General features: G+C 38.8%; 1 protein-coding gene across 2 annotated transcripts in view; it reads right to left on the minus strand.

Annotated features, from left to right (window-relative positions):
• The window catches only part of LOC136883075 (uncharacterized), a 361,554-nt gene that overhangs the window by 156,661 nt on the left and 190,279 nt on the right, over window positions 1-14,614 (minus strand). Inside the window, exons 4-6 of one of the 2 annotated variants that reach the window (XM_067155245.2) lie at window positions 13,404-13,558; window positions 13,151-13,325; window positions 11,830-12,008 (exon numbers count right to left, since the gene is read on the minus strand). In XM_067155245.2, the coding sequence (XP_067011346.1) occupies window positions 11,830-12,008; window positions 13,151-13,325; window positions 13,404-13,558 (509 nt within the window). Of the gene's footprint in view, window positions 1-11,703; window positions 12,009-13,150; window positions 13,326-13,403; window positions 13,559-14,614 lie in introns of both variants that reach the window. The other variant, XM_067155244.2, reaches the window with a different exon arrangement.

Consider the following 14,614-nt stretch of genomic DNA (forward strand, 5'->3'; position numbering starts at 1 on the left):
TATGCATCGCGTATTTCCTTGATCATTTGTAATAGTTACGAAATGTCGGATCAAACAAATACATTCAATAATATTTATATTTGTGGTACTATCTAGCGGAAGTATACTTACACTAAAACTGCAGCTTTGTGAAGGGAGCAGGTATATCTAGGTGGGAATGAAGGAAAAACATGGTAGCAAAAGATCTTAGAGGTCGACGCTAATTAGGAACTAATATTTAGAGGCCCCCATGAATAAATGAAGAAGAAGATACACTATAATTCCATACATTACATACATTATCATTATAGACTGTTATGCCTTTCAGCGTTCAGTCTGCAAGCCTCTCTGACTTTACTAAACGTCGCCACAATCCTCGATTTGCAACTAGTGTTGTGGCCTCATTTATTTCTATACCTCTTATCTTTAAATCGTTAGAAACCTAGTCTAACCATCGTCGTCTTGGTCTACCTCTACTTCTCTTACCCTCCATAGCAGAGTCCATTATTCTACGAGGTAACCTATCCTCCTCCATTCGCCTCACATGACCCCACCACCGAAGCCGGTTTATGCGTACAGTTTCATCCATCGAGTTCATTCCTAATTTAGCCTTTATCTCCTCATTCCGAGTACCATCCTGCCATTGTTCCCACCTGTTTGTACCAGCAATCATCCTTGCTACTTTCATGTCTGTTGCTTCTAACTTGTGAATAAGATATCCTGAGTCCACCGAGCTTTCGCTCCCGTAAAGCAAAGTTGGTCTGAAAACAGACCGATGTAAAGATAGTTTCGTCTGGGAGCTGACTTCCTTCTTACAGAATAGTGCTGATCGCAACTGTGAGCTCACTGCATTTGCTTTACTACACCTTGATTCAATCTCTCTTACTATATTACCATCCTGGGAAAACACACAACCTAAATACTTGAAATGATCGACCTGTTCTAGCTTTGTATCACCAATCTGACATTCAATTCTGTTGAATTTCTTACCTACTGACATCAATTTACTCTTCGAGAGGCTAATTTTCATACCATACGCATTGCACCTATTTTCAAGTTCCAAGATATTAGACTGCAGGCTTTCGGCACAGTCTGCCATTAAGACCAAGTCGTCAGCATAGGCCAAACCGCATACTACATTTCCACCTAACTGAATCCCTCCCTGCCATTTTATACCTTTCAGCAGATGATCCATGTAAACTACGAACAGCAAAGGTGAAAGATTACAGCCTTGTCTAACCCCTGTACGTACCCTGAACCAAGAACTCATTCTACCATCAATTCTCACTGAAGCCCAATTGTCAACATAAATACCGTTGATTGATTTTAATAATCTACCTTTAATCTCATAGTCCCCCAGTATGGCGAACATCTTTTCCCTCGGTACCCTGTCATTTGCTTTCTCTAGATCTACAAAACATAAACACAACTGCCTATTCCTCTCGTAGCATTTTTCAATTACCTGGCGCATACTGAAAATCTGATCCTGACAGCCTCTCTGTGGTCTGAAACCACACTGTGTTTCATCCAACTTTCTCTCAACGACTGATCGCACCCTCCCTTCCAAGATGCCAGTGAATACTTTGCCTGGTATACTAATCAATGAGATACTTCGATAGTTGTTGCAACCCTTCTTCTTCCCTTGCTTATAGATAGGTGCAATTACTGCTTTTGTCCAATCTGAAGGTACCTTACCAACACTCCATGCTAATTTTACTACTCGATGGAGCCATTTCATCCCTGCCTTTCCACTATACTTCACCATTCCAGGTCTAATTTCATCTATTACTGCTGCTTTATGACAATGGAGTTTATTTACCATCCTTTCCACTTCCTCAAGCATAATTTCATCAACCTCATTTTCCTCCTCCCCATGAGCTTAGCTGTTCGCAACACCACCATGATGATTTCCTTTTGCATTGAGAAGATGTTCAAAATATTCCCTCCACCCCTCCAGTGATTCCCTGGGATCTATTATGAGTTCACCTGAATTACTCAAAACACTGTTCATTTCCTTTTTCCCTCCCTTCCTAAGATTCTTTATTACTGCCCAGAAAGGTTTCCCTACTGCTTGACCTAGCCTTTCCAGGTTGTTACCAAAATCTTCCCATGACTTCTTTTTGGATTCAACAACTATTTGTTTCGCTCTGTTTCTTTCATCTACGTACAAATCCCTGTCTGCCTCGGCCCTTGTTTGGAGCCATATCTCTTAAGTCTTCTTTTTTACGTTTACAAGCTGCTCTCACTTCATCATTCCACCAAAATGTTCGCATTTTCCCATCTTTACACACAGTTGTTCCTAGGCATTCCCTTGCTGTTTCTACTACAGCATCCCTGTATGCCACCCATTCACTTTCTATATCCTGAACCTGCTTCCTGTCTACTGTTTGAAACTTCTCACTAATCATATCCACGTACTTCTGTCTAATTTCCTCGTCATGGAGATTTTCTTCCCTTATTCGTTTGCAGACAGATTTCACTTTCTCTACCCTAGGCCTCGAGATACTTAGTAATAATTTCTACGTACTTAAGTAAATACACCAGTGATCTAAATATCTAATGAAGTCAGTCACATCGATAGTATGAGTAACTAAAGGCAGTTACTGATCACCCGCACGAAGAACGGGTACTTCTGCTAGTAGTTCATAAAAAGACAAGTATGTTTCCAGTTTAGAATCAGGCGGAAAATAAACTGTACTGATATAGTAAGTAAAGCCCCCCGTGTACAACTTTATGATAATATATTCTTCTGAATTAAATTCTATTAACGGTTAAATAATCCTTCACGGCAATTAAAACTCCACCTGCTCTAGCAAACTTTCGATCCCATCTGTACACATGATATCTGTTATCAAAAAGCTCACCATCGTATACATCCTCCTTCAACCAGGTTTCTGTGAGGATGACAATGTCATATTCAGCTGATAATATGTTGTTATAAAATATATTTGTTTTTGTGTTTAGACCTCGCACATTTTGATAGTAGGTTGAAATATATTTCCTACAAGACATACGGAAAAATAATTAAAAAGTAAATTTTTATAGACATCGTCAATTTTATGACAAAATGGCCGGGTCTTCAACTGATTTTACCGTATAAACATGTCTATCATCCACTTGCTTTTTCAACTTTTTCAACCCACACAGATGCATAATTTTTTCTTTCTTGATTTTTCTAGCTTCGGAGAACCAATTCCTACAGAGCACTGTTAAACTATGGTTTACATAAATAGGGTCTCTGAATGTGAATCCAATGTCTGCCGTGTTCAAATTCTTCTTCATCTTTCGTCGTTCCATAAAATTGTCCTTATCAATACATCTAACAAATTTTACTATTATTATTCCAGCATTTTTCTGGTGTTGAGACTTCTTCAGCCGATAACAGGTGTCGATAATTTGATCGTGGGTTCCGATGATATTCGATGTTAGGCCCTTAAAAACAACAATCATCATCATCAGCATTTGATCGTGGATGTCCAGATCCAGACTGCGACCTACCATTTTAACAATATCAACTATGTTTTCATTCGCAACTTCCGGGATCCCATGAAGTTCCACGGTGTTCCTCTCCCATATTGTTCAAGATCATCGATCAGCATTGTTGCATCAGCTAACTGTTTTTTGAGAAGAGAGTTTTCATTCCTGAGTTCCGTTACGGTCTTCATGCAATTATCGATCATCTGGTATTGCTGTTTAATCAGAAGAGCGTTCTCATCTAGCTTCTCATGAGGTAGATTTAATGATTTTCCCAAGTCTTCAACTTTTTTTGTTTGCTGTTGTAATTCCATCATAGTGTTTCGAACAGATGTCAAACTCTTCACCTCACTGTCAATTTCCATCATGTTAATTATTATTATTATTATTATTATTATTATTATTATTATTATTATTATTATTATTATTATTATTATTATCATCATCATTATTATATAATTCGCTGGGGCCATCAAGGACCACGTTAAGTCTTGTTGCATTTGACACTGAACTTGGCCTTCTTTAGAACCCAAATTTGCCTCATTCTTTGTGAGTGGGCCTGCTCACGCTCCTCTGTCCAAGGGGCACCGTCTCTTCTCTTCGATTGCTCATCTCGGTTTAGCCCGTTCGTCAATATTTTCTTGAGGAAGAGATCTCTGTTAAGGGCGTCTTCAGCTGAGATATGTAGCATTTGCAGGTCTTTTTTGGTACTTCTAAACCAGGGAATTGTGGTTTTGGGGGTTGAATAAAAAAAAGTGAAAGATTTCTTTAGTTAACTTTCTTCCGTCCATTCTTTTCAGATGACCGTAAAATCGTGCCCGTCTTTTTCTGATTGTGTCGGTGATTTTCTCTATTTTGCTGTAGACTTCCTTGTTGGATCTCTTTTGATGGATTCCATTTCTGTACTTTGATCCCAAGATTCCTCTCACAATTTTGCGTTCTCTTTTCTCCAGTTCTTCAAGGAGTCCTTTGTTGGCATTTAGAGACAGGGTTTCGGCTGCATATAGAACTACTGGCTTCAGAATTGTTTCATAGTGATCTTGGTGTTTTGGGAAAAGCATTTTTTTTGTTGTTGTTGTAGATTGTGCGGGATGTTTGGTAGGCTATTTCCAGTTTGCGTACTCGCTCCTGAAGTGCTTCTTTGTCCAGTCCAATTTTCATGATGATCTCACGCAGGTATTTGAATTTGTCTAGTCGGGTGATGTCCCCGTATTTTGTATGGAGTTTTGGTGGAGCCTCTTTGATGTTAGTCATTACTTCTGTTTTCTCAAACGATATCTGCAAACCAGTTTGTTCGGCAATTTCCTTTAAAATTTCAACTTGAGCTCTAGCGGTTTCTATGTCGTTTGAGAGAACAGCAATATCATCGGCAAATGCTAAGCAGTCTGTTGTGACACCTTGTCGGACTCCTGTTTTGATGTCAAAGGAATGCGAGAGACATCCGTGGAACTTCACCTTGGATTTTGTATCGGTTATTATTATTATTATTATTATTATTATTATTATTATTATTATTATTATTATTATTATTATTATTATTATTATTATTATTATTATTATTATTATTATTATTATTATTATTGTACCGGGCGGTACACCTCCACGACGAAAGTTCAAATCATGCGCCAATTGAAACTTCTCTACTGGAGAAACTTGGAACTTTAACTACTGAACTAATTCCACGGTTATCCAGAAGATGTCACTGAGTGTTTTTGAACGATTAAGGAGTGTGGACAATCTCTAACAGATGTCTCTACCAAAAACTATGATAACGCACCCTGGTGTAAAGGAATGTACTCTCCTGAAGAAATATTGTATTCCTAAGTTTTGTTTTTACTAAATTTTGTTCTGTGGTTTGTGGGTTGGCAACAGTTATCCTTTCTTTCCGCCTGTTTTGAATTTAACCAATCGCTAATTTTTGTAATTAATTTCTGACCAATAGTGTCTTTCTTTTTCGATGTTGATGTGTAACTTTTAGCTATCCAATAAAATTGAGGGGGTGTGTCTACTCATTCCTGAAAGGTCTCGAATTTTCCACGAGGGTATAAAAACTGCTGATTTTCTTGTCTCCGTGCCACTAGTATAACATCTAACTCAGTGTGTGAATATGTAGCAGGGGGCGGGAAGCGCCTCCTTCTTCAAGCAGCAGTTCTTCAACAAGGTAATGGCCTGTTAACATCTTTATTTCTTGCTAGCTCAGCAGTTTAACTCTCGGAGAAGGTTCGAATCCTTTAATATGTAACCCATATTTTTAAAATGTAAATTCCTTTTCTGTCTATGTAAAATCTACAAATATCTTTTACTGTAAAGCGGGGATAGAGAGTGCTTCACCCTCTCGAACTCCCCTTCATTTTGAAATGGAGGTGACTATTTTTCATAACCGTTCTTCTCTTCTTTAATGTAGTAAAGTTTTCTCATACGGGTCACCTCCCTTGCTTGGGATTAGCCCTTGTATTATCGGCCTAGCGCCACATAGGTTTTAAGACAAAAACTTTGTGTAGGAGTGCAAGTTATCGCCTCCATTCAACTTTGTATTTTGGGCCATTTACTTAACCCGTTTTGTTTTCCTTCCTGCGAAGGCCCAATAGATTGGGTACGAGGTACCCCTGTATCATTATATGTGTGCCTTGAGGGCAATTAGAAGTGAAATTCGTTGTGGCCTTTGATAGGCTTGAACTATGAGAGCGGGTCTGCTCTTTCCTAAATTTGATTTCTGTGTGCCTCTAGGAGGCTTAACATGGTAATTGGGAGCAAGTGTTCCTTGGCATGATTGAGGTTTTCTGCCCCTTTGTTTGAACTTGGTACATTGGTAAAGTTGGGCTCATATCTCAAGGATTGTGAGTGTGGGGCTCGAAGCCCAAATCTTGTAACGAACTGTAATTTGTAATTTCTTAATTTGTTGATCTGCTACTTGGTACCTCTCCGTAACAATTATTATTATTATTATTATTATTATTATTATTATTATTATTATTATTATTATTATTATTTACGATGAGGCCTGCTGAGGATCACGTGCCAGTTTCAATTCAGTTCTTCATACTGTGTTCTTTTCTCTTCCGCTCCTTCCAATATTCTTATTATTATTCTTAGACCCTGGTTTTCGCCGTTTTATTTTGTAAGGCCTTAGCTCGTCAACTAGGCATATCCTTTTTTGGATGCAATTCCCTTTTATTAACCTTTTTAATTGTGCAAAGTAAAATTTAATTTTCCATCCGGGCTTGCCTTCCGTAGTTCTGCGTCAATTTAGTGTACACCGTTTGGAGCTATGCGTCTCTCGCTGATGTATGTTAGGAAGACAGCAACTCAAAGGCATTTGCATTAAATTTTAAACTCCTTTGTCATTTTCCTTGCAAATTATATGTAATAATCTGTAAAGCTCCTTTTCTATTTGCCTTGTAAGATGGTTGTAATTGTTTTTATATTCCCTGTTAAATTTTCCTTCTAAATTTCATTGCATAAGTTGTGCTCACTTTCTTAAATGTAATCTTAATATTTTATTTCAAATTTGGTTTTCTGAAGAAAACCTCATGGTTCGATTCACCTTTGTTTTTTTTTATTGATCATGTTATTCCAGGGACCTCACTGCTTTTGCTTACCTTATTTCATATTGCTGTTATTGAACTATGTTAAAATTTCCTTATTTGTTAGTAAATGCAGACTGAAGGGTAACTGCTCGCACATCTTTTCCCCTACAACATCATGTAAGTTCGTATCCTCGTAAGGATGCCAGTCCGCTTCCCACATCATTTCTCTAGTTGTCATGTTGGTAATCCTTCTTATCTTTGCTTCTAGCCATGTGCATGTTTTCGAAACTTGCGATTTTATAATAATGGTGTCTTATCGGTTGACATATGTTCCTTCAGGTTCATTACTTTGATTATTACCTTATTACCTTGATTTATATGTGCTTTAAATTAATGTGACCAGGCTCCAAAGAGGGGGGCGGGGGTTATATAACCGAGTATCACATGTTAAGTACCTTGGTGAAATAGTTCAGGAAAATGGATTTGAAACAAAAGCCAATGAAATTAGATGCCAAAAGATGGACACTGCACATCGACTATAGCAAAATATCTATAACAAAATATGTATCTCAAAGCATGCAAAATTGAGACACTACAAGACAATCATTAAACCAGAATGTCTTTATGAATCAGAGACGCTAATTTTGAACAGGAAAGCAGACGTTGAAAACAGTGAAAAAAAGGAATGCAAAATCATAAGAAAAATTCTAGGCCCGAAACTCACCAATGGACAATACCAACTCAGAGGCAGACAAGAAATCAAACAATACACACATATTCACAGTGACATTAGAAAATGCAGGCTAAGATTCTATGGACATATTAAACGAATGCATCCAGACAGACTTATTACACAAATAGTCAAATTCTATGAAAATGGGAGTAAGGCTAAAACAGACACAAATGGAATGGATTGGCGAAATTAAAACCGATTTGAAACAGGCGGGAATTACACCAGCAGATGTCCAAAACAGGGTGATCTTCAGATCCAAAATCATAAATGGCAAGTTGACCAGGAGGAAAGCCCAAAACAACCTGGTGTGAAGACAGAAAGGAAGCCCACAGTAAAATAATGAAATAAATATGGGCACAGAGGAAGGAAAATGCATGCCTCTAAGTACTTTGTGTAGTCCTAATCGGCCTTTTTGCATATAATAATAATAATAATAATAATAATAATAATAATAATAATAATAATAATAATAATAATAATATCCGGGAGATAGAAGCCCTGAAGGTGGTTTTCCGTGGTTTCCGATTTTCACACCAGGCAAATGCTGGGGCTGTACCTTAATTGAGGCCACGGCCACTTCCTTCCCATTCCTAGGCCTTTCCTATCCGATCGTCGCCATAAGACCTATCTGTGTCGGAGCGACGTAAAACAAATAGCAAAAAAATTATAACAAAAAGTGTCTATCTAAAAATTTTAAAATAAGGCACTACACTACAGTGGTGAAACCGGAATGCTTATATGCAAGTGAATGCCTGGTACTAAACTATAGATTAGATAAAGTTGAGGTACTAGAACAGAGAATCAAGAGAAAATCTTTGGCCCTGTGAAAACAACAGAAGTATGGAAATTAAGATCTAATGATGAAATATACAGGAACATAGAAAACATAACAGAAACCATAAGAAAAAGGATATTGCAATTTTTCGGACATATTTACAGAATGGATTTTCACGTATCTTTGGGACAAAAAGGCAACAACTAGCTGGATTGAAGAAGTAAAGAGAGATTTAGAAAGAAATAATATAAGAGAAGAAGAAATTATCGACAGAGAAATTTTTAGAAAGAAGGTATTAAGTATGGAATGATTCCAAGGAAGATTGAACAAGAAGCCTGGTGCGAAGTGGTCCAAGGACAGAAGGAAACAGCATAGTGAAACGATGAAAGAATATTGGAAGGAGCGGAAGAGAAAATAACAAGGTATGAAGAACTGAATTGAAATTGGCACGTGGTCCTTAGCTAATGTAACTCTCGAAACTTCTACCAGACTTTTAAGAGTAAGTTAAAGGGGTATCAAGCACCTAAAATATGCTTCAAAGATGAAAATAGTAGATTTGGCCTAAGCAATGCTGAGAATTGTGAAATACTTTTGAAGCACTTTGATCAACTTTTAAACTGCCCTGAACCCGACCATAAGTTGGAATTCTCTCAACCAACTGAAAATCTGGAAGAAAATATACCACCCACTGCTGAAGAAATGTGAAAAATAATAAAGCTAGTGGAGTAGTCTCTATAACAGCTGAACTTTTGAAATGGTCTCCGTCAAAATCATTGAAGAGCTGCAGTTAACCTTTGAAGATATTTGGAGAACAGAGAGGATTCCAGACGAATGGAAAGTGGCTCTAATACACCCAATGCATAAAAAAGGGATAAACAAAAGGTTGATAACTATGGAGGCATCTCTCTTCTGCAAATTACATACAAGGCATTCTCAAAAATATTGCTGAATATTGACAAGCAACTGGGTGAGTATCAAGCTGGATTTCGAAAAGGTAGATCTTGTTTAGAACAAATATTGAACTTAAAATCCATAATTCACCATAGGATATGAATTAAAAAGACATAATAATAATAATAATAATAATAATAATAATAATAATAATAATAATAATAATAATAATAATATCCGGGAGATAGAAGCCCTGAAGGTGGTTTTCCGTGGTGACAGAAGGAAACAGCATAGTAAAAGGATGAAAGAATATTGGAAGGAGCGGAAGAGAAAAGAACAAGGTATGAAGAACCGAATTTAAATTGGCACGTGGTCCTCAGCAAACTCATCGTAAATAATAATATTGAACTTAAAATCCATAATTCACCATAGGATATGAATTCAAAAGACATTGTTGTGACTTTTGTAGATTGACTTGTCATTAAACAACCGTAAAATAGAACAAATCCACCAGTTCAAGTAGGTACCTCGGCAGTATAATAACAGACAGTATGGATCCAGATCAGGAAATCAGATGCAGAATTGAGAACGCTAGAGCTGCATTTCGCAGGATGAGTTCTTTGTTCTGTAATAATCATCTGAATCTGAAGCTCAGACAGAGATTAATGAAGTGCTACATCTGGTCAATACTGTTATATGGAGCAGAAACATGGACCTTAAAAGCCACAAGTATCAAACGACTTGCCGCCTTTGAAATGTGGTTGCACAGAAGAATGCTTAGAATACCCTGGACAGATGTGATAACAAACGATGAAGTCCTAAGGAGAGCTAGGACGAAGCAAGAACTAGTAACAACTATAAGCAAAATAGCTTATCTAGGCCACATAATAATAGGAAACGAATATGGCCTCATAAAACTCATTCTCCAGGGTAAAATAGAGGGCAAACGGCGAGTTGGCAGACCAGAGATAACATGGTTAGACTGGCAGAAGACAGAAAAACTTTCTCCAGAGTAATCGCCGACGTCTGGGCAACCGGATATGACACTTGAATAATAATAATAATAATAATAATAATAATAATAATAATAATAATAATAATAATAATAATAATAATAATAATAATACAGATTACTAATTTTAAACTTTTTATATCTTGGACTTTTCATTATGTGATATTCTTTGATAGTCAACATGTAGGTGAGGATAGTTCTGTTTGCATGTGGAGTCTACAGCTGTGCTTTTTGGAGATCGTCACCTCTGACTCAGTTTTGTTGGCTCATTGCACGTACAGGGCGACCAAGTGGGATTTCCAGTGACAATGCAATTTGTTTCCGAGGTACTGAGAATAATTTTGTGGCTCTTTATTGGGATAAAATCAAGATACCAAGTGTATGCATAAGTCTTTTCCAGTTTCACTACGAGATGGCGCCAGCGAACAGTATGCAGCATATGAATTTAACACATATGTCAGTTTGTTCATCTGACAATAACCTACCAACACACACAATCTGAGTCCGCCAAACAATAGCGTCTGTGTTGTATCGTTCAGTGGTCATGTCAACATTTGTGCCTGAAAAAGAACATTTGCGGCATGCATTGCTTTTTTTATTTAATGAAAAGAAAATGGTTTCTAAAAACATATGGTTAACGCGCTCTATTGATTAGAACGTGTGAGACAGAGTTTCAACAATTTAAATGTGGTGATTTCAATGTGAAAGACAGCGCGTTCTGGTAAACCTCAAAAGTGCGAAGACGAGCAATTGCTGGTGAAACCATTAATGCACAATGCTATTGCCGACAAATTATTAATTTAAATCATGCATTGATTGAAAGATGACCAGAATGGGCCAGAAGACATGGCAAAGTGATTTTGTTACACAACAGTGTGCAGTCTCACACAGCAAAAGGAGTGAAAGAAACATTGGAATAGCTTGGATGGGACATCCTTCTGCACCCGCTGTACTGCTCCGACCTGGCGCCATCTATCACCTCTTCGCGTCAATGGGGCACGCGTTCGCAGAACAGCACTTCAACAATTTCGAGGAAGTTGGAAAATGGCTCGACGAATGGTTTGCCGCAAAGGACAAGCAGTTTTTCTGGCATGGTCTTCATAACTTACCTGAAGGATGGGCGAAGTGTGTAAAAGCCAATGGCCAATGTTTTGATTAAAGAAAAAATGAATTTCTCTTGATAATTAACTTATGTGTTTTCTTTACCACAGAAACTGGCAAAAACTTATGCATACACCTGGTATACTGACGAGACTCTGTTGTTAGGAAGCTGTTATAATGCTCGACCACAAGCCGCTGTGTACTGTATTACCTGCGGGCCCTTCAAGAGCAGTTCACCCAGTTGGTAGGGGCCGTTCACAGGGTAGTTGGTTTCCGTGTCCACCACCTTGGCTAACGTACCCGGTAACAGCTGTCCGGATGTCGTCTTCCCGCTTACCTGCGGCCCTCGGACCAGGAGCTCGCCCTCTGCTCGGGTTCCCTGAAGTTTCCCAGTTTCCTTGTCCACCACCTTGGCTTCTGTCAGAGGCATCAGTTGCCCCACTGAACACAGCTTACTGATGGGCACTTCGCGTCGTGGGAAGAGCGTCACTGGTGCGGACTCCGTCATGCCGTACCCTGGAACATTGCATACTGGTGACCATTTCTTCTTTCATTGATGACATGTTCGGATATCATTGTGATCCGTATTCACATTTACAAAGCCATCATCAGCTGACAAATGATGTTAAAGAATGATCATTTTGTTATAGATTAAAAGGCATACATAAATTCATGAGGATGACTTAAAATTAGTAATGTTAAAATCAATGTACATAAAATAATAAATGGCCCTTCTTGGGAATTCACTGCACGTGAATTTGGTGATGAGTGTATGAATCCTCTGTTGTTAATTAACATAAAGAGAGGTGTGCATTTTTATGGGGTTTGTTTTTTATTTTACTATTTACAATTGGGTTGATGTCGCACCGACACAGATAGGTCTTATGGTGACGATGGGATGGGAAGCAAGCGGCTGTGGCCTTAATTGAGGTGCAGTCCCAGCATTTGCTGGTGTGAAAATGGGAAACCGTGGAAAACCGTCTTCAGGACTGCCGACAGTGGGATTCGAACCCACTATCTCCCACATTTAAGCGACTGCAGCTATCGAGCTCGGTCGTGGGGTTTGAAGTAGAAGAATGTGTTCATAGAATGGTGTTAAAAACACATTAAAACAGTGTACATCTTAGTAAATTCTTAAAAAAGAAATGAGTGTCTCTTGATGAAGAGAACGCCCTATTTGAAACACTGTGTTTTGTTGCATGTGAAGGGCATATTAAATTTTGAAACAGAACATAGACCTTGATTTGAGTGAGTCCTTCAAACAGAAGTGAAAATTTCAGAATTGAGATGTTGAGATATTAACTATGATAAAACAGATTCTTGATTTGGATGATATATATTCTTGGAAAAAGTTGGATACTTTCTTTTGTTCTGTCAACACAGTCCAAATTGTTCAAATGAATGAACATGTAAACTCGTGTCCTCACCCCGAGGTGGTGCAGCTCTTTTCAGGCACTCCCTCAAGGGAGGAGAGCTGCATGTACCAGCCCTCCTGTCATTCTTAAATTTGTGGCAGAACCAGATATCGAACCTGGGCCCCCGAGGACGGCAGCTAATAACACTAACTGTTACGCTACGGAGGCGGACGATGAAACGTGCAAAACAGGAAGACATAAAGTATATAATCAAAAAGTAATGAACCAACATCATTAACTGACCTTGGCGAATTCTGACCGGACGGGCAACTTTGTCCAGGAACTTGTCCAGCAGGCTCCGAGTAGCCGGGGCCGCTCCACTGACGACCCCTTTCACACTCTCGAGATGAGCTCGAGTCACCGAGGAATGTGTTGCGAGGAAGAGCAGCAATGATGGCACGACGAACAGCATTGTGGGCTGCAACCAACAAGGACACTTGTTGCACCACCAACATTTCCCTTTATTGACATTCACAGCAATGGTAAACTCACTCACCCTGTATTTCTCCAGGCAGGCGATGTAGTCCTCCGGTGTGAAGCGAGGCAACGATACCAGCTGGAACCCGTACACCATGTTACCGTTGAGGATGCTATTGAAGCCATAGATGTGGAAGAATGGCAACACTGTTAGAGAGACTTCTTGGTATGTGTCTGAAACCGTGAGAGACAACATGAGTGTGCAATACAGGAGGCAACACCAGTGTCTACAATCCATTGCCCTTTGAAACATGTAATAAATAGGAGTGATTTGTTTGGAAAACTGACGTTGAAATCCCAGTCTGGGTGCTAACCAGAAACCAGGGTGTGCACGTCTGGGAGAAACAGTGCAAGTGACGTGATATCAGATTATTTGTTTTACATCGCACAGATGTCTTATGGCAAGGGTGGGATAGGAAAGGCCTAGGAGTGGGAAAGAAGCGAGCGTGGGCTTAATAAAGGTACAGCCCTAGCATTCGCCTGGTGTGAAAATGAGAAACTATGGAAAACCATCTTCAGGGCTGCCGACGATAGGGTTCCCACCCACTATCTCCCGGACGCAAGGTTACAGCTCCATGCCACTAAACGCAGAACCAACTCGCCAGGTAATATCAGATTAGAATGGTAGAAGCAACGAGGACAAGCCAAGAAAAGAAAGCTTTTGCTCATGTCAAACATGTCTTTGCGTTGGGCGCGTATATGGAAAATTGTGCAGAAGTACACGCGCTGTTAATTGTTAATAATAATAATAATAATAATAATAATAATAATAATAATAATAATAATAATAATAATAAAATGAAATGAAATGTCGTATGGCTTTTAGTGCCGGGATATACCAGGACGGGTTTGGCTCGCCAGGTGCAGGTCTTTCAATTTGACACCCGTAGGCGACCTGCGCGTCGTAATGAGGATGAAATGATGATGAAGACAACACATACACCCAGCCCCCGTGCCATTGGAATTAACCAATTAAGGTTAAAATCCCCGACCCGGCCGGGAATCGAACCCTGGACCCTCTGAACCGAAGGCCAGTACGCTGACCGTTCAGCCAACGAGTCGGACATAATAATAATAATAATAATAATAATAATAATAATAATAATAATAATAATAATAATAATAATAATAATAATAATAATAATTGTACCGGGAGGTACACCTCTACGCCGCACATTTAAATCTTGCGCCAATTAGAACTCCTCTACAGGAGAAATACTGAACTTGGAA

The sequence above is a fragment of the Anabrus simplex genome, chromosome 11 (genome assembly GCF_040414725.1).
Source record: "Anabrus simplex isolate iqAnaSimp1 chromosome 11, ASM4041472v1, whole genome shotgun sequence".
NCBI classification, from domain to species: Eukaryota; Metazoa; Arthropoda; class Insecta; order Orthoptera; family Tettigoniidae; genus Anabrus; species Anabrus simplex.